The 18892-nt window shown below is 45.7% G+C and overlaps 2 protein-coding genes across 5 annotated transcripts in view; one reads left to right on the top strand and one right to left on the bottom strand.

Moving 5' to 3' along the window:
• The first annotated feature begins 293 nt into the window (after nucleotides 1–293).
• spp2 (secreted phosphoprotein 2) lies at nucleotides 294–2334 on the top strand. The gene is made up of 6 exons (XM_082522793.1): nucleotides 294–520; nucleotides 603–730; nucleotides 807–929; nucleotides 1229–1342; nucleotides 1436–1484; nucleotides 1598–2334. The coding sequence occupies exons 1-6, from the start codon at nucleotides 469–471 to the stop codon at nucleotides 1699–1701; spliced, it is 570 nt and encodes a 189-aa protein (XP_082378919.1). The 5' UTR covers nucleotides 294–468; the 3' UTR covers nucleotides 1702–2334.
• Nucleotides 2335–5386: 3052 nt separating this feature from the next.
• Nucleotides 5387–18892, bottom strand: part of raph1b (Ras association (RalGDS/AF-6) and pleckstrin homology domains 1b) — a 39675-nt gene continuing 26169 nt past the window's right edge. For 3 of the 4 annotated variants that reach the window (XM_082523444.1, XM_082523446.1, XM_082523445.1), the window contains 11 exons: nucleotides 18783–18857; nucleotides 15021–15098; nucleotides 13128–13287; nucleotides 12800–12921; nucleotides 12406–12471; nucleotides 12156–12299; nucleotides 11466–11576; nucleotides 10743–10841; nucleotides 10522–10642; nucleotides 9927–10063; nucleotides 5387–9837 (listed from right to left, as the gene is read on the bottom strand). In XM_082523444.1, the coding sequence (XP_082379570.1) occupies nucleotides 7201–9837; nucleotides 9927–10063; nucleotides 10522–10642; nucleotides 10743–10841; nucleotides 11466–11576; nucleotides 12156–12299; nucleotides 12406–12471; nucleotides 12800–12921; nucleotides 13128–13287; nucleotides 15021–15098; nucleotides 18783–18857 (3750 nt within the window). In that variant the 3' untranslated portion in view covers nucleotides 5387–7200. The remainder of the gene's footprint in view (nucleotides 9838–9926; nucleotides 10064–10521; nucleotides 10643–10742; nucleotides 10842–11465; nucleotides 11577–12155; nucleotides 12300–12405; nucleotides 12472–12799; nucleotides 12922–13127; nucleotides 13288–15020; nucleotides 15099–18782; nucleotides 18858–18892) is intronic. The other variant, XM_082523447.1, reaches the window with a different exon arrangement.

The following is an 18892-nucleotide window of genomic DNA, read 5'->3' as shown; positions in this document are numbered from 1 at the left end:
TATTTACTAATTTAATTTAGCACATCAGCCTGGGCTCACCTTATTTTCCTTTCTTCTCTTTTTGTTTTTACACTCAGTACACATTTCTATCATCCTTACAATGGGCATGTGACTGGGACATACTGCTTTATCATATTGAACTTTGAACCTCCTACCATTCATGTAGAGGACTCAGGATCAGAATGACCCTAAAGCATGCCTAACATATTGCATGCAGCAGGACATCCCGGTTATTTGTCACATTGCATTTGACGTACAGTGTATTAGGACATCGTATGGTAGTGTGGGTACTGGAATGCACCCAAAGGACATAAAAGGAAGCTGGGCCGACAGGACAGTGCAAGAGAGGGAGGCTTTTTTTTAAGGGGTTATGGAGTTTAAGAGGCGGTGCACAGGTTCAGTGCTGAGTATATTTAGAGAGAAGTAGATGAACCTTTGAGGCATTTTGGTTTGGTGCCCATCGTCAAGATGAAGTCATACGTGCTCCTCCCAGCCCTGCTGCTGTCTCTTGGATGCACAGGTGAGTAACTTTCTGTCCTGATCACTTCAAAATAAGATTCAGTAACTTCACCTTTCCCTCCTCCTCGTCTGTGACTTTGAAGGCATCCCACTTCACAACTCTGAGCTGCAGTCTGCGGCAGACAGCGCCCTGGGAGCAGCTTTGGCAGAGGTCAACTCTGTGTATGCTGCCAGCCACCTTTACCGGGTCACTACAGGCTCTGTCGCAAAGGTGAGCCTGTTGTGTGCTTAATGCATTTAACAGTATGGCAACAGCTGATTTGTCCTGAATATCCCACGTGTGACAGGTCATCCCCACGGGCCTGGACACCGTCGACCTGCTGATGGTTTTTCGGATTAAGGAGACTCAGTGTGCAAAGACTTCCCAAGACGACCCTCAGGCCTGTGCCTTCAGGCCCGGCTTCTTTGTGGTGAGACATTTAAACCAATGCTTTCCAAATACTTCAGTGAGATAATAAATAAATTAGCCACGTCAGAAGCTGGAATATTATGTGGATGGTTCCCTGTGAAGGGCTGATATCTGTATCCTGGTGTGGACACATGTTGACTCAGTGCTACAGCCTGTTGTTTACATTGGCACGAGTTTACTGGGCCAGAATGTGCCCCTGTGTGATTGACGGGACAGCGGCCACCAGGTATTTAAAGAAATATCACACAGACTAATAAAGCAGGGTTTTTTCTTGTTTCTTTCTCTTTTACCCACCTTCAGCCCTCCTTCACCTGTTCCACCCGGGTACGAATGATGGCCAGGTCTCCCCAGGTGGTCTCTCTGAGGTGCGGCCACGATGGCAGCTCCAGCTCCAGCTCAGAGAGCAGCGAGGAGGTGAGTCAAGAGTCAGAGCGGCACAAATTAAAGAGCCAAACAGTTGTTGCCCTTTATGCACAGCGCATGAATACCCAGGCTTTGTTTCCACAGGTGTTCTTGAGAAGGAGACAGCAGTTCAATGCCCCATTTGCTAACAGAGGTAAGCACATTTTCACATTTTCTTTTGTCTTTTTCTTACAGTGATCTTTATTTAAAACGTTTTTGGATGTTAAGTGCAAATAAGTGGACTAACAACCTCAAAACTTTTGGCAGTCCCAGCTCCAGCTGCACCTTCAGCCCAGCCTGGCGGCTCCCGGTACAACCAGTTGGCAGAAGACCGACCCAGAGGAGACACTTTCAGCAACTATGTAGTGTGAAAGTTCAGCTATCCATGACTTTCTTTTAGGTGCTGATCATATATATTAAAAAAAAACTGAATTAAGATATTTTGCAAAAATTTTTTGTCCCCCTTTAATTCTCATTTAATTTACAGAGCTGCTGAATGATTATTGAAACACAAAGAAAATATACCTGTTTTTCTGTCTGTGAAGGTTCTCAGTCATCCAGGTCCTCGTAGTCAAAGGAGCTTGCAAAGAAAAGCGTCTGGACTTCTTTAAGTTACTTGAAGACGTTTCACCTCTCATCCGAGAAGCTTCAGTTCTAAGGTCAAATGGCGGAGAGTCCCAGATATAAACCTAGTGGGAGTTTCCCCCCACAGAGGGACAAAAGGACCCCCTGATGATCCTCTAATCGCCTGAGCCAAGGTGTGAAACTGGGTGTGGGTCCCAATCAGCCAGAGTTTCGGGTGAGTTCATTGTGGGACTCTGGGACTCTCCACCACTTGACCTTAGAACTGAAGAAGCTTCTCGGATGAGAGGTGAAACGTCTTCAAGTAACTTAAAGAAGTCCAGACGCTTTTCTTTGCAAGCTCCTTTGACTACCTCTTTTTCTATTTTTAATTTCCATTCGTCAAACGTTATATTGAGCACCAATAAGTTTAGAGTGTAAGCAGGGGCGGTCCTAGCCTGTTTGGTGCCCTGGGCGAACACTCCCTCTGACCCCACACATAAAACATATTAAGGATTGTACATTAACATATTTTATTGTAAAAACTGTTTCGGAACCATGCTGATTTTAACCAGATAAACATACAAACACACACGCACACATATATATATGGAGAGAGCGAGTATGCATAGTAGTACGGCTAACAAACAGCCATTATAATTCGTCATACGATGAGAACAGGACAAATCAAAGTTGACAATGACTAATTAATATTGTGCCGAACACAGTCCAAAAGATTCAATAAGCTACATCAGTGTCTACTGTTTACTATCATAACCAAGTGGCTAACAAACATCACTATACCTACTAATTAATGTTATCTTGTTGTGGTCAGTGCTATCCTCTTTGCTGTTGCATGCCGGGGCAGCAGGTTGAGGGTCACAGACGCCAACAGACTAAATAAACTTATCCACAAGACCGGTAATGTTGTGGGGATGGAGCTGGACTCCATTAGGGTGGTGTCTGAGAGGCGGATGTTGTCCAAGATAAGGAAAATCATGGATAATACCTCCCACCCACTCCATGACATGCTGGCTAATCACAGGAGCACGCTCAGAGAGACACTGATATTACCAAAAAGCACCACTGACCGACACAGGAAACCATTCCTACCTGTGGCCATCTCCCTGTACAACTCCTCCATCTAATACACTCTTTTTGCACACGTTTTTTTCTACTCTGTAATATTCTTGTCAATTTTCTTGATATTTATTTATAATCACCTCTGTTAATCCTTGATATTTATAATTGAGTGATCTGTATATATTAGTGCTATTTCTTAAAATCTGTAACATAATGTATTATTTGGAGTTTAGTCTGTTACTGTTACTATTTTTACCATTTCTTCTTGGAGCAACTGTAACTCACGTTATTTCCTTAGGGATTAATAAAGTATTGTGATTCTGATTGTTTCAGGATGACCTGCCATTATCCAATGACACATCTGCTTACCTGTATCTTTTGCTCGTTTCTCCTCCTCTTCTTTTCTCTTTTTTCTAAACTGAGCACCTGATGGCTTTGAACTTTTCTTGTCCATCTTCCATTGGTTTTAATTTTGCACTCCAGTATGAACACCCATCCCCCAGCCCGAGGATCACCACAACATAATCTAACACACCTACACCTTAGTTCACAGATTCACTTTAGTTTATTTCTGGGATTTCACACAACCCAGGAACAAATCATGAATACATAATGGGCTCTGATTTACATTATGAATGAAATGTGCTCTATTTGGAAGCAGCCGCCCCCCTCCCCTTTTGACAGGTTGTATGTGAGACTTTAGATCATTAAACTGTAAATTATAAATTTTAACTTGTTATTGATCCCTTTACCCCGAGTCCTAAAACGTATATTTATTTTCTTACTCTTCTTATATTTATTGTTTGTTTTCGTGCACTGCTGTAACTGGAGCCTCGTTGTCTCGTCTCTCTATATACTGTTCTGTATGTAGCGGAGATGACAATAAAGTTTACTTTGACTTCAGCAGCAGCAGCGAGCATGCGCACCGAGGGCTCTGACGCTCACTTTTCGCGTATAGAATTTAGAAAAAAAACATTAAATGCAGTGCAAATTATAAGTCTGTATCATAATGTCTGCTGTTTTCGTGTTTGTTGGTTTGTTTTTATTTTTTTATTTTGCGAGCTGGTTATTAAATCCCCCGCCGCCCCGTCCTGTCCTCCCTGCCGCAAGCAGAAGGCGCACGTCGCAAACCGATGGCGCCCTTAGTCCTCGCAAATGGGCGATAGAAAACCGACCGGTGCCCATGCAATCCCCAAAATGCGCTGTCATGATGTCGGGGCAGCATGGGTGCAAGCAACTTTCTTTTGCCCGTGTCGCCCATATCAAAAACCGCTACTGAGTGTAGTGTAGTGTAGGATAAAACCACTAGAGGGGGTGTGTGACCTACCAATCAAACAAGTCGGTTGTAAATTGCACTTGAATATAACACATCAAACAAACATCCAGAGATGTGCAAAGGTCTTAAGTGACCCCTCATTTCTTTATATTATGGTAGGAAAATTGGAAGTAGGTGCAATTATTTATTAAAAAGTATGCAAAGATACAGGGAAATACAGTATGTAAGGCAAGAACAGAGTTTGTACAATTCTAATGAGCTTTAAAGTCAATATTTGGCATGACAACCTTTATTCTTCCAGTCTGAACCCTCTAAGGGAGCTTTCATGTCATGTCTTCAGGAATAGTTCTCCAGGCTTCTTGAAGGACATTCAGAGCTTTCTTTGGATGTTTCTGCCTTTTGTTCTGTTCTCTGTTAACATGATCCCACACTGTTTCAGTAATGTTGAGGTGCAGGCTCTGGGGAGGCCAATCCAGGTATGGTTCTACTGTGTTGTTTAGGATCACTGTCCTGGTGAAGACAATAAAGCTGCTGCCAATCAGAAGCTTTACAGATGGTACTGCACGATGGATCAAAGTGTTATGTGCTTTGTATGTTCATAACTTCCATCAGTTTTCACTCCAACACCACTGGCTGAAATGCAAACCATGACACAGCTTTCATCATGTTTTATATGTGGCTGTCCATACTCACTGTTGTACCTCTAATAATAAATAAATTACCATTAAATATTGCCATTATCTGTGGCATTTTTCATAAATTCAACTCAAGAAATGGAAACGATGATGCGTTTTTGACAGGCTGCTAGCAACAAAGAGAATTTAAAAGTGGTTCCAATTTGTTTTTTGTGTAGACACAAACACTGGCTCATCCCACGAGTTAGTTGCTTTTTTTTATACTTCAATGACTCATAGGTTAGTGTTGGTGGCTTAACAAAAATATTCTTCAGAAAAATGGTCAGATACAACAACTGGAATGAAAATGAGTGAAGAAGGAGCCAACATCCAAATAAAAACTTTGAAGAAAGGCTCATTGGAAACAAAATAAAAAGAAATGAGGGGTGACTCAAGACTTTTGCACTGAACTACACATAATCTTTAAATTAATTGAACAAACGACACAGAGACGGGTTGAGGTCTGGTTTAAACATTTATATTGTGATTTTCAGTTTATATGCAAGAGGAAACATTTACTCTCATCTGCAAACATTTTTCTTCATCTGGCCCCACGTGTTCGCCTCAGCACATCGATATAACTTACATACTGTACTGCAGCAAACATCCCGGTAAGGACAATGACGCTCAGTTATAAGAAAGAAAAAAAAAGATACACTGTCTTCAAGGCCTTGTATGGAATCTACACCACTCCACACCAAAGCCAGTCTAAATGATCTGAAATATTCATGATATGTCATCCTGGCACACACGGACATGTCGAAGGACAGCACTAGCACCCTAAAAACGAAGGCATCGCTGCTAGAAATGGAAACCCTTCATAGTCGACCCTCTAGATAACCTCCGACCCTGTGCACCAAGAGATGGAGCAGCAATGGCACCACGAGGAAACGAGATTCCATAGACACAAAGTTGAGTTGAACATTCAGATGATTTGTGTTATAATAAACTACATGATTCGATGCTCTGTACATTAACCGGATAAAATGCATCTCTCCTTCAATACTTCACGTGGCTGAATCCAGCCGGTGCTCGCCACTTCCTGGACGGGGAACTTAAGAAGGCGGCGGGGGAACCAACGGTAACGGAGCAGCAGCTGCAACTGTACAGATACAAACTGAAGGATAAGGTCCGAAATCAAGCCAGCACACAGGGAACTCACACAGTCCACAAAGATAACCACCCCAGGCCTCCTCCTCCTCTCTCCTTTTCTACAAAGTCCAGTACAAGTTTTGCATTAAATTAAATCCAGCTGCACAGTCCATGCCATTTTTTTTGGAAACCTTTAGAAGATACTTCCTTTCTGTTTCGACCTCTGTGCAAGACTTTAAGAGTAAGGCTTCCTTCTGATTTGCATTTGTCAAGTGGTGAAACAGTCTAGAAACGCTTAAGACAAAAGATTTTACTGAATCATTGCCTTTCTTTTCTTCCAGATACATTCCATTGTGCGCTAATGTTGATCTGCTCCTCTCTAGGCTTTAATCTATTTAAAAGACACTTACACATATAAAAAAAAATCCTTCCATTTACCAATCTTTAAATAATTTTATATAAAAGCAAACCTGACAATCCCTGTTCCATGAAGGCCCTCCCTAATGATGATTAACTACTACCACCATACCATCACATACGCATGCATGCACTCAATGCATGGATGCACGTTCAGTCCATTTCTCTCTCTCTCACACACACACACACACACACATGCACGCACACACATGCACGCACACAGCTTCATGTTTTACAGCTTGTTGTTTACATGTTGTCCATGCAGTACCAAAGCAGAGAGATCATGATGAGTTTTTGTTGTTTTCTGTGTTGCGTCTCCAGTAACGTGGCACAAACTTGTGGCAAAGAAGCAGATGCATGATTTGGCTCAGACCTGGATCCAATAATATTTGCACAAAGTCTTATTATTAGTGTTTACTCAGAGCTGCTTGGTGTACCAGACAAGTGGGGTTATACTGTACGGGGCAAAAACTTCATGTTCCAGAGAGCTTGGATAGTTTAGACACCTCCAACTTAACCTGTTTGAGTCTAAAGTGTCCCAGTATTGTAAACCTCACTCATCCAGAAAGCCAAGCAATAAAAAAAATGAAGAACTAGCAAACACTAATTGAAGATGGTCTGGTTTGGCTTTTAGTATATACACAGTCATTTATTATCGTGTCCCCAGGAGAAGAAAAGAGTAGTCCACTAATGCATTTTTACTTCACTATATCATTTCATTGTCTATTCATTAGTCTTCATCGTGTCCTTATCGACAAGTTCAACTACTATCCAGTAAGCTTGGTGCCATCCCCTCTTTTGGGTGGGGCAGGAGGGGGTCCTCGTCGTAGTGTTGCATAGCCTGAGATGTTTCCGGACATATAGCCACCGTTTCCTCCGTTGCTTTGCTTTCCTTGGTCCAGGAGCAGCTCAGGAGGCGGCGGGGGCAGCGCCATGTCGTCCATGGTCCCCGCGGGGTCCAACTTGCCTGAGAGGCCGGCGGAGTTGGTGGAGCCCTGGCGTCCCACTGACTTTCGCCTCAGTGTCCTGTTCAGATCCTCCAAGAAGTTGGGCTGGCCTGAGCTACCTTTTGGGGAAGTCGGTGGAGGTGGCGAGAGCGGAGGTGGTTCTGGGGTGTTGTTACTACGCCGCCCGAGCGTGGGCGGAGGAGTCTTTTTCAGGGAGTTCTTTCCCCATGTTGAGTTACTGACGAGGGAGATGGGTGGTGGTGGAGGAGGAGCCTGGGGCTGGGGATTCACCACTGCTACTCGAGGAGGTCCGCCCGTATGGGCGTCATTACCTGGAGGTGGTGGAGGGGGGAAGAGCTCGGAGGCAGGTGGAGGAGGTGGGAAGTAGGCGCACTCAGGAGGTGGGGAAGGGAAGTCACCACCAGACTGCTTTGCCTGGCTTACCTTGGCCTGCAGTGCCAGGGGCAGGTTAGCCAGGTTGAGCTTTCCTGGTTTTGGGGGAGCAGGAGGTCCATTTGAGGGCTCCTTTGAAGGCGATCCATTGGAGGGAGGACATGAGGAGGAAGGGGCGGTGTTGCCTTGGGGAGCAAACTTGCTGAGCAAATTTCTCCTGGATTCCTCGTAGGAGTTTGAGGCGTTGGACTTGATGCTGGAGTTCCTCTGGGGGGTGGGCGGAGGTTTCTTGCCTCCAAAACTAGAGGAACCAGAGGGTGACCTCCTTATGGGGGAGCCCATGTTTCCAGAAGGAAGGGGAGGAGGAGGTGGCGTCGGACCTGTGACTGGTGCTGGGGGAGGTGGAGGAGGAGGAGGAGGTGGTGGTGGTTGAGCAGGGAAGCCGGTGTTGCTGTCTGGAGGAGGAGGGGGGAATTCGGGAGACTGCAGCTGCTGGCCACCCCCACGCTGCCATTTTGGTTTGGTTTTAACTGCAGGGGGAGAGAGTGGGGCTTTCGAAGCCTCCATTTGATTGCCTGCTTGGGATGAAGCTCCTGGGAACTGACTGGCTAGCTGTTTCACCAGAGACATGGTGGGAGGGGCTCCTGTGGAAATGGTTGGTGGCTTAGACAAACTATGCTGCTTAGGCAGAGTTGGAGGGGGTTGAGTGGAGGTGTGGCCTGTCTGGAGGCTGAACTGCTTCTTAAGGGGTGCAGGTAGAGGAGGGGGTGGTGGTGGAGCTGGGGTCGGGCAACTCATTGTAGCAGGAGGCGGGGCAGGAGGGAAAGGGGAGACTGGTGACATGGGCTTGGGGGCAGTATGAGGGAGAAAGCCTGGGTTGAAGTTTTTCAGTGGTGCTGCCAGGGGTGCAGGAGGAGGTGGAAACTGGGCCAGTACTTGGAACTGTTGAGGAGGAGGAGGTGGTGGCGGCGGTGGCGGAGGTGGAGGAGGCGGGGGTGGTGGTGTGGGGGCAGGTGGTGGGGAATACTCGAGCCCGCCGTTTGGAGACGGGAGGTCCCGCGGCGGGCTGGGAAACCGCTCCTTCAGCGCTTGCTTGAGTCCACTGTGGTAGACAGGCTGACTCACGGGAGCAGCTGCAATAGCTGGTGGCGGTGGGGGCGGCGGAGGGGGAGGAAATGCAATTCCATTGGTCTGTGGAGCAGGCAGAGGAACTGGCGGTGGAGGGATGAAAGCCGGTGGAGGGATGAAAGCCGGTGGAGGGATGAAAGCCGGTGGAGTAGCCGGACTGGGTGGGCCCAGTTTCAGCACAGCCATGGCAGACCCGGGGGTTGGCATGGACGGTGGAGGGGGAGGTGGTGGTGGAGGAGGCGGGGGCACATTAGTCCTTGCGGCAATGTGATTGACGTTTGGTTTGATGGCCTGCAGTGCAGGTGGTGTCAGAGTCGTGGGCAGAACCTGCTGGGCTGTAGCAGGGAGGTGAAAAGGTATCTTGCCTCCTTTCTGGTTCTGCAGCCTGGTGATGGTGCTGTATTTGTACATTGTGAGAGCCGGCGACTGATATGACACCGTCTGGACTGGTGGAGGGGGTGGGGGAGGCGGTGGTGGAGGTGGCGGAGGTGGAGGGGGTGCGGGAGCTGGTTGCTGCTGCTCCTGTGGGGGCATGTGGTTGTAGTTGCTGAAGGCCTGTGACTGTTGCTGCTTCTGCAGCTGCTGTTGATGTAGTTGAGCAGACTGTGGTGGTTGTAGCGGTGGCGGTGGTGCTGCCTGCGGTGGTGGTGGCGGAACTGCCTCCTGAGGAGACGGATGCTGGAGAGGCGGGTGCTGGTGCTGCTGCTGCAGCTGAATTGGCGTCTGGGGTTGCACCAATGGGTGCTGATGCTGTGGGGGGTGCTGCTGCTGCTGATGTTGGGGGTGGGGCTGAGACTGAGGCCGTGATGGAGGCTGCGCCTGAGGCTGCTGCGGAGGCGGCGTCAGGGCTGAGTGGTCAACTGAATGCTGGCTGTGATGCCGGTGGCTGTGGGAACCGTGCGGCAGCGTGGCCCCTCTGGATGCCTCCATTCTCATCTGCGGAGAACAGAGCGAGTGTTAGGCTTTGTCACGTGACTCACACATCCTCCTGCAAACACGCGACTTTAACACGCTGAAACTCATACCTTTGAGTTTTCCTCAATCTGGGTACCCCTCTTCCAGGCCTCTGAAAATATGGAGCTCACCACGCTCTGGGAACGCCCATGAGAGGAGCCCGTATCCACCCCGCTGTCAGAATGGCCCGAATGATTCGACTGGGACTCTGAAAAAACAAATGAAAAACTGTAAAAAGGCCTCTTATCAATTAGTAATATTGGAAATACATCATAGATGAGTCACAAATCCTTCTTAAAAATTTAAAAGATTTGACATAGAATATTTATTATGTACATCTTTTTGCTGTTTCTCAGCATTCTCCAACACAAATGTGTTTCTTTTTAGTGAATCAAGCGAGTTAAAAGTCTAGTGCCTGTTTGCATTCTTGTTCTGTGTTCAGAGTGACCTCTAACAGTAGTGAGCATGTCTGAATACACTTTACAATACGCTCCACTTCTATCTGGTAGCATAACTAGCATAACTTAGCATTGACTTAGTAAAAAAAAATGGAAGTGCTTTTGTTTTTAAAGCTAAATTGCTTCCATGTTGAATTAACTATACACTGGACATGATGATGCGTTTAAAGGAGCCATTAGTGGTGCTTAGCCTAGCTCGTGAGCGAACCGGGTATGCTGGCGGAGCTGGAGCCAGATCTGATGCTAGACGTAGAGAGAGAGGACCAATCGTAGGCTGCCTCTGTCCTCTTCATGGCTTCCTGGTAGTTCAAATACAGCTGCTTCCCATACTGTATGAGATCAAAGAACACAGATGCATTTCATAAATTAAAACAAAACATTTATCTGCTTATTTCTTTGCCTTGAACAGTAACTCTGCTTCAAACCAACCTTTGCGATGCGGATTCCATTCACCCACTGGTGCAGCGTCCTCACATCATCGCAGCACAGATACTTGATGTACTGGGACTTCTTCTGGATTTGTGGATGCTGCAAATAAAACAAGTATTATGAACATTAAGTGCTCTGCACAGACACTGCAAAACGATTCAAAATAAAAGGATTTTTTTAAACAAATAACATGTGCAATTGACATCGAAGCATCCTCTTGCAATTTATTAGACAAGTGCTTATTCATTACATTAAATGCAGTCAGTAAATAAACTTTCTATTCTGATTAAACTAATCCAATCAGCTTCTTTGGAAAAGATCTCCAGAGACATTTTCTAATAGCAGACTAATGGTACTAAGTGCATGGGGGTAACAGTGAAGCGCTAAGACTGCATATCTCTGGGGACTACAAGAACCATTTGATGTGTTCAAACCTCTACTTTAAACAGATGCAAAGGAGGACACGTGTACATCCCACCCATGTTATAATGCCTCATTTCTCTTGTTATAAATTTCTTCAGATATGCAGACATCTAATTATTTGACTTGCAAAATGTGTTTACAAGATCTGTATCACACACAGAACTGGACATCATCTGTAGCTTTCTTAGCCAAGTGCTCATTTGTGCCGGTTTAGGTCTCTGGAGGAACATTAAGACCTGCTGTTATTTGCAGGCCAATCAGGACAACGCAACGTTTCACCATGCAGTTACAGGGATTCACCTTCAAGGCCAGGCAGTAGTCAGTGGGAGCTTTGTATTTGCTGCGGTAGTCCTGCCCGTAATACACGTTAACATGGTCCAACTGCAGGAAGCACACGAGATCTCTGGATGCCTGTGGAGAAAGAGAGGCAGGGGACGGTGTCATGTACTGATGCGTGGTTGACCTAAAAGAGACCGCTGTTGGCTGCTGCTGCTCTGTGTGAAGAAACTGAATTTTACCCACCACGTTTGTGCTGTCGTTGTATAGAAACATGGAGCTTCACTCAAGCTGTTTTAGTGCATGAGTGAAGCAGTTGCAGAATGGCTTGAAATAATTATGCAAAGTCCTTCATTTGTCTACGTTTTGTGTGTATATGCTATTAAAGGTCTAACTTACATCTAGAATGCCCTATTCAGTATCAAAGCTGGGACTGAAATGTACTATGGGACTTATACATGTCTCCATGGTGCCACAGTGAACTGCAAGTGTTAAAATTTGAAAATTACTTGGGAGGATGGTGGTGTTAAAAAGGGAGCATGTGCACTCAAACGCCACGCACACAACTGCTGTTCTTCAAAGTGATCAAAACCAAACAGGAAATGCCACAAATCATGAGTGGATCTGCTTCTCATAACCCTAAATGCCACATTTCTGTTCCTAATCTTCATTTCTGCGTCCGAGTAGCATGATCGTACACCAGCCGTCACTGACCTTGGCTTTGCCTTTGGGGACATAGTAGATCCCCGAAGCCCTGAGGAGGAAGTAACGCTTCTTCCATGACTTTTTCCCATCTTCTTTGAGCCACAAGATGCCCTCGATCTCTGGCACAGACACTGAGCCACCACAGAAACATTCCTGAAGTAATGCACAAAAACCCATTAAACAATTCATCTAAGTAACGCTCCAGATTAGCAGGAATGATAGAAACGTCTGCAGTTTGCTTTATAAAACACCATCTTACCTCTAATAAAGCCTCTTTGTTCCTGTCGGCCATTTCTGATGTCTCCTTCCGCCCCAGCAAATAGTTCTGGAAGCAATTGAGTAAAACAGTGAAGTCAGTGGAGGGATGGGAGGGGGAGAAAGTCTCACCTTATCCTATGTGTAAATAAATTATTCACTTTCACTTGCTTTGACCTACTTCTGACACTCCTACACAAACACACACACTGTTATTCACTCTCTGGCTCTATGCAGGCACTCAGCATGCATAAACAATGCTTCTGCGCGTATAACATACACAGTCGGCATTTGCACACCGAACGCAGAGCAGTTAAAAGAGGAGAGGATGTTATCTGCCCCTCGGTCTGTTGAACACGCCACCATACGTGTGCAGCTTTAACGTAATGGGCGGTCACCTGAGGGTTCTTGAAGAGGGCGTATTTCTCAATGCGCTCTATGAACATGAGCTTGTTGTGGCTGTCCCGGGTCCAGTTTAGCAGATTCTCCACCAGGTTCTCGTGGTCCTCAAAAATACGCTCTGAGAAAAAGGAGGAGCGAGAACAGGTAATGAAGAACAGGCGAGAACAGGTTTCTTTTGCCGCCCTGGAACTGGGGCCGTGACTATTACATATTACTTTGTGTATTATGCTGCGAGAACCCCTGAACTTCGACCCTATGCTACAAGCGCAGATTAAAGCAAAACCATAAACAATGTTTATTCAACTCAGGCGATTGCTCCCTTACCCATCTGCAGCTCAGTGATGGTTTCCACCAGAGACCAGTCAGGGCTGTATCCACAGTGGGACTTATCCAGCAGGCTGTCTAGCACCTGCCTGACTGTCTGCCGCTCGTCTACCATCATGGTCTTTGAGCTCTCGTCGGACATGTGGACCCTGATCACCAGCTGAGGAAGGCCAAGAGGGAAACGCTAAAACATGATATCAATATGTAAGATTTATCGTCATGCATGCGTTAGATCGGGAGGGGGTCAAACATAAGGCTTGGGGGCCAGAATTAGCCCAGCAAATACTCCAATAAGGCTCAGCTTTGGAAAATGCGGAGGGAACGGTAAACCTCAGCCTCCTAGTAGATGCTAAGAATTTGGAAGTGTTAGGTGATCTTCAGGAAATTTGACCTTTAACCTTCATGTCAAGGTCACTGGAATTCAAACTCTTCTGAGATTTTTAAATGGTAAACAGGATGATTCCTATACGGCGCTCTTCTACTCTCCCGGAGCACTCAAAGCTCTTTAACATGCCTCATTCAATCATTCACACTACCATTCTTAAAAGCTTGTAAGTGCTTACTATCCAACATTCACACACATTCACACTCTAGTGGATACATCGGTTAGTATCTTGCCCAAGGATATTTGGCATGCAGACTGGAGCAGATAGGGATTAAATCGCCAACCTACTGATCAGTAGACCCACCCCACATTTTGTATTTTAGTAGATACACCTATGGTATCAATTTGAAAATATTTTTTTTGTGTAAAAAGCTGAACATTTTCCAATTTGTAGCTTCAGTTTAGTGAAAGAATGACATCTTATCATGTGTTCATGAAGATCATGACCATGTTCCACATATGGCCACTAAACATGACTACGAATATGGCTGTAGTTTGGGCATCTTTAAGCAACCAGAACACGAAAGCTTAAACTAATCTGAACGCGACACACTCGCACACGTGCCAAATCCTGGATCACACAATCGCAGCCTCGATGTGTGAAACCAAATAAAGCCCCGGATTCCTTGACCCTCCTGCATGTCACCTCCCACTGCGACCCCGACGTCCAATCGCATGCCAGTACGGATGATTGAAGTGAAGCGCAGACCAATGAGAACGCAGGGACAGCGATGAGTCTCAGACATGGGGGGAGTCTGACCTACATTTCTCACAGGAGACCCCCCCCCCCCCACTCAGAGGGAAAAAGGTTAAATTAAATCTAACATCTAAATCCTTTAAGATCCATTTCTTATCCAGATGAAGTCAAACTGCTTCGGTGAAATTCAAATCATTGCTGGTCGTGTAAAACGCCGACAACAGGGCACGAATAATTTAGCACGTCAAAGCTCTCCTGTGTTAGCTGAGGTTTTTTTTCCTTCGCGTGTCCTGTCTGTACCAGTACCCTTTATCTAGCCATACTCTAGCTCTGTTGGCTGTAAAACTATTGGGCTTCAACCATTCATTGCATGCAAAAAAGGACACCATTCTGTTAAATGGCATTGGTCTCATTCAAAGAGACTGTTCATTCACCGGCCTGGGGGGGAAAAACAAAAGGCCTGCCTGTGTGAGGAGTCCCGTATCGACCTCGCAGTGGAAGCAAACTGTCAGTGTGGCAAGGCGCTCCTGTTGTTCAGCTGATACGCGGGATAAATAACATGTCTTATGTGGATCTGCGTTATATTTCTGAAGCCCGTCTCCGCTTCCTTGCTCCCTCCTCCAGCAGACGCACACACATAATCAAACACTGCAATGACCTATTTTCTGCATGCTTCACTGCCTCGCTGTGAATGAAGTTCACAAAGAAATGCGGCGTGCACGAAATATGACAAGACGGCAATTATTCGAAGTCAGAAGGGCTTCATATCCCTGCACTTTCTAAGAGTCAGCGAGTTAAGAGGTGGTTCTACCTTTTTGACTTGTGCCTCCTTGATTTTCTCCAGGGCGACTCTGATCTTCTCCGCCTTCAGTTTGGCAGCTTGCTCCTCCTAGATGAACGCACAGGAGTGTGTTAATACAGCACGCACATTAAAAATGCCTTTTGATTTTATAGCCTCATCCTCGTCATACATCCGTCACTCCTTTGGCAGGAATAACACATGCAGCTATGCACAACTTCATGAAAAAAAGCATCTGGAATGATGGCGCCTTGTGTCACGGGCAGAAATCTAAATTTCCCCCATGCTCCAGGCTGCTTACCTGCCCCCTCCAACAAGATGCCATCACCTCCATTCCTACAGGTTGTGTAAGCTTCCACGTGTGTTTTATTACTTTAGCGTGAGTGTTCAATTAGACAAATAGACGGAATTATGATAAAAGACGCCGTGGCGGCATTGGCTCCTCAAAAATGGTGCTCCGCTTGCTGTATATGGTTTCATGCCGGATTCATGTGGAGCTGCGGCGGTTTCTTTTGATCATGCTATACAGCAGAAGGGGAGACAATAGTAGAAGATCCCTCAAGGGTGAGAGGCTGCAGATGAATGCAGAATCAGCTCAAAGAGCATCCATGCAGCCAACTTAAAGATGCGAACCCCCCCCAAAAAATGCTCAAAATGGGAAATATCCAGATGTGTCCGTAACTTGATTTAAAAATATGACAAAAGCGGTTTCTTCTATTCAAATGAACAAAAATCTGTTTGCCACCTTTCACCTCAAGATTAAAAAAACAAAAAGTTATTCCAGCGTGATTCCCAGTCGATCAAAGTCCGCCTTGCATCCACATCTGCCGTCACCCAGAGATGACAGCGGTCGAGCTAGCTGAGACGGTGCTGAGCGAGGACTTTAGTGATGGCATGGGTTCACTCACACACAGACATGTGTGGCCAAGACGAGCACAATTTGACTAAAACGCCAAGTGAGACAGTAGGGAGGAAAATGCCCCTCCCCCTTCCCGCTTCCTCCCCTCTCCATCACTCGTTTCCTCTCTTTACAGCAGATGCAGGGGTTTGGGAGCGTACCCAATCGAGGGGAGCATAATCCCCACAAAAAAAAAAGGTACCAGGAGGAAGGGCCGCCCAACCAGCAAACTCCGTTTAAAGGACCCTGAACCCTTTAGCCAATCGGGACGAGGCGGGGGAAGACCATGACCGACTATGGCCCTGAAGCTAACTCACAGAGACAAGGACGGAGAGAGTGGGTGAATGAGAAGCTGAGGTGCTGAATATTTGAAGTCATGTGTACACACGAGCATGTGTGTTCAAAGAGAGAGGGTGAGGGGTATTAACAAGTGCTCCCCAAGCCTCTTATCTCAAGAAGCCCCTGCCCTCTCCTTGACCCAGACTGCCTTTTCCACATGACCGACTCTAGGGCACACACACATTAAAGCTTTAAAACCAAGAGTGTGTTTGGCCAACACATAGTGGCAGGCTTTTACCCACCCCAATGTGTGTGTGTGTGTGTAAGACTGAGTAAGAGCAACAGTGAACAAGAGGTCACGCGAGTTGTACAGATTACAGTCGGGAGTCAATTTGAGTCCCACTGTGGGTTCAGCCCCAGAAATGTCAGCGTGGACAACCCGCCCCCCTCGCTCTCTCATCTATTATTCCCTCTCTACACGACACATACTCCCTGCTTTTTATTAGACATTAGACCGACTCCGATTCGACAGGCGTTTACCCTTCCACTTTCACAGTGAGCCACACCAGAGCCAATTTAAAAAAAAGAAAAAGCTCTTCTGCCTAGTCTGTAAAAAAAAAAAAGAAAGAAAGAAAAAAGAAAAAAATCTTGGCAGCCACTTCCTTTGATGTTTTTCCACTCTCTCCCGCCTCGCTTGTTCCCAAGCATCCCGCGCTCATTCAATATTCTGATTCACGAGCGAGGAGAGGTAGAAAACTTGTGAGTCCAGGCGATCGCGGCTCGCCTTCTTCTGTTCTCTGGTGGAAAGTGTAACACTAACACATAAACCCCCTCACAGCCTGTAAAGATGCAGGCTATCACTCCTCTCCCCTTAAAAAAACAACAACATAATATACAGCTGAGTGCTCTGTTTACAGCAACAGGCACCAATGTTTTGAACCACTGACTCAATCCAAAAGATTTGGTGACTATGTCCGTGTAGCATCTCAGTTATCGTGGTATTCTAAGGAGCTTGGTGGATGTCACTAGGGGGACATGTCCTTGTCTATGGCACAACATAGAAGAGCCACCTCGAGAGGACAAGACTCAGCCGTACGTCTGCATCTAAAGGACAAAGGTCACTCTTTCAAGGATCCCAATATCCACATTTTGGACAGAGAAGACAGATGGAAGAGGAGCGAAAGAAGCCATCTATGTCCAATGTGAACGACAATCCTCGAACAGAGGGGATGGCTTACAGCACCAACTGTCTAACACCTAAAATTAAGGACGGCTTAACGCCCACTCATATCTTGCGTCAGTCGATCGCAACAGGTCACATGATAGGGTGAGGCAAGGTCCACCCAAAACCTCTGCTGATAATAACCCTTTTTCACACCTTAGCTCATGTGACGATGAACATGATCATCAAGAAACTTAAAGAAGTCCAGTCGCTTTTCTTTCCCAGCTTCTTAGATAAGGTGACTGCAAATCTTATATCCAGCTCTAAAACTTGAGGGCAGATGAGCTGACAGTGTCGCTGCCGGCACCCATTATATTCAAATAATAAAGGACATCACTGAAAGGGCTATTTTACTGCCAACAGCCACTAATGGAGATCTCTGTGTGGAAAAATGCACTGTAAACTTTCAGTTTCTAAAGACACACACTGTAACATTCTCTTCTAGTTAATCAGCATTATAGAATTTAAGGATTTAATATCCAACCAACTTGGAATCAGCTGATTTGTACTTTCTTGCTATGCATTGTGTATTAAAGGTGGGATAACTCACAAGCAATGAGCTCCAAACTACAAATATACACACATATGCTCAGCATAAACTTTGCAAAGAAGCCAAAGGCAGCGGCCAAAGCATCTACTCAGAGGTTAAAAGAGGTGATGGGAGCATCAGACACGACTTGGATTATAGACATTTGAATAACAAAACTAAGCTGGAGTCCAACTTAGATTTGTTTTTTCAGTTAAACACAAATTCCACTTTTGGCTAGCACGTAGGGTTATTATCTCAACTATGGGTGAATCAAGTAATGGTTTAGTCTCTATAATGCGAGAAACTCATTGTGAGCAAGCTCCATCTGCTGAAGACTGTGACATGTGACCAAAACCCACAGAGAAATCTATCAAGTAGACTTTGTTCACATTTGTTTTGCCTCTTGTGTAACCAGTTTTTCTAAAGCACAGATGAACCTTTCAAAATAAGACAAAGGCAACAAATCATGCCATTTAAAGCCCTGCAAGCCCTGGTTTCTGTTTCAGACTTCTAAACAACTCAAAATATTAAAAGTAATGATTTAATACTGTGTAATAAATGCTAATACATTAAATTTTCCCCTTGTAAGCTTTTATTGCTCAAAGACTGAGTGCAAATCAAAAGCCAGCAACATGAAGTTAGAAAGAAGGATCGAACAAAATGAAGGCCCACAGACAAAACACCACATGTGGAAGCATGTTTGAAAAAAATCCTCTGTTCTATAATCACTCTCAGCATGGACTTTACCAAAAAGACGAGCAGAGCAGAAGACAGGAGCAATGCACACAGACACAAACACGAATGCACAGGAGAGGAATGAAAGCAAAAAGTGTATGAGGAAGTCACCTTGGTCAGGAGGTGAGAAGGCTTTCCAGCTATGCTTTTCAGAATGAGCGAGGTTTCTTGGTCCAGATAGGAGTGCTTGGGTGGAGGAGAAGATGGGGGAGGAGGATAAG

Source organism: Aulonocara stuartgranti (assembly GCF_965226115.1).
Source record: "Aulonocara stuartgranti genome assembly, chromosome: 23".
NCBI classification, from domain to species: Eukaryota; Metazoa; Chordata; class Actinopteri; order Cichliformes; family Cichlidae; genus Aulonocara; species Aulonocara stuartgranti.
Note: the sequence above shows the minus strand (reverse complement) of the source record. Positions and strands in the feature narration are given on the sequence as shown.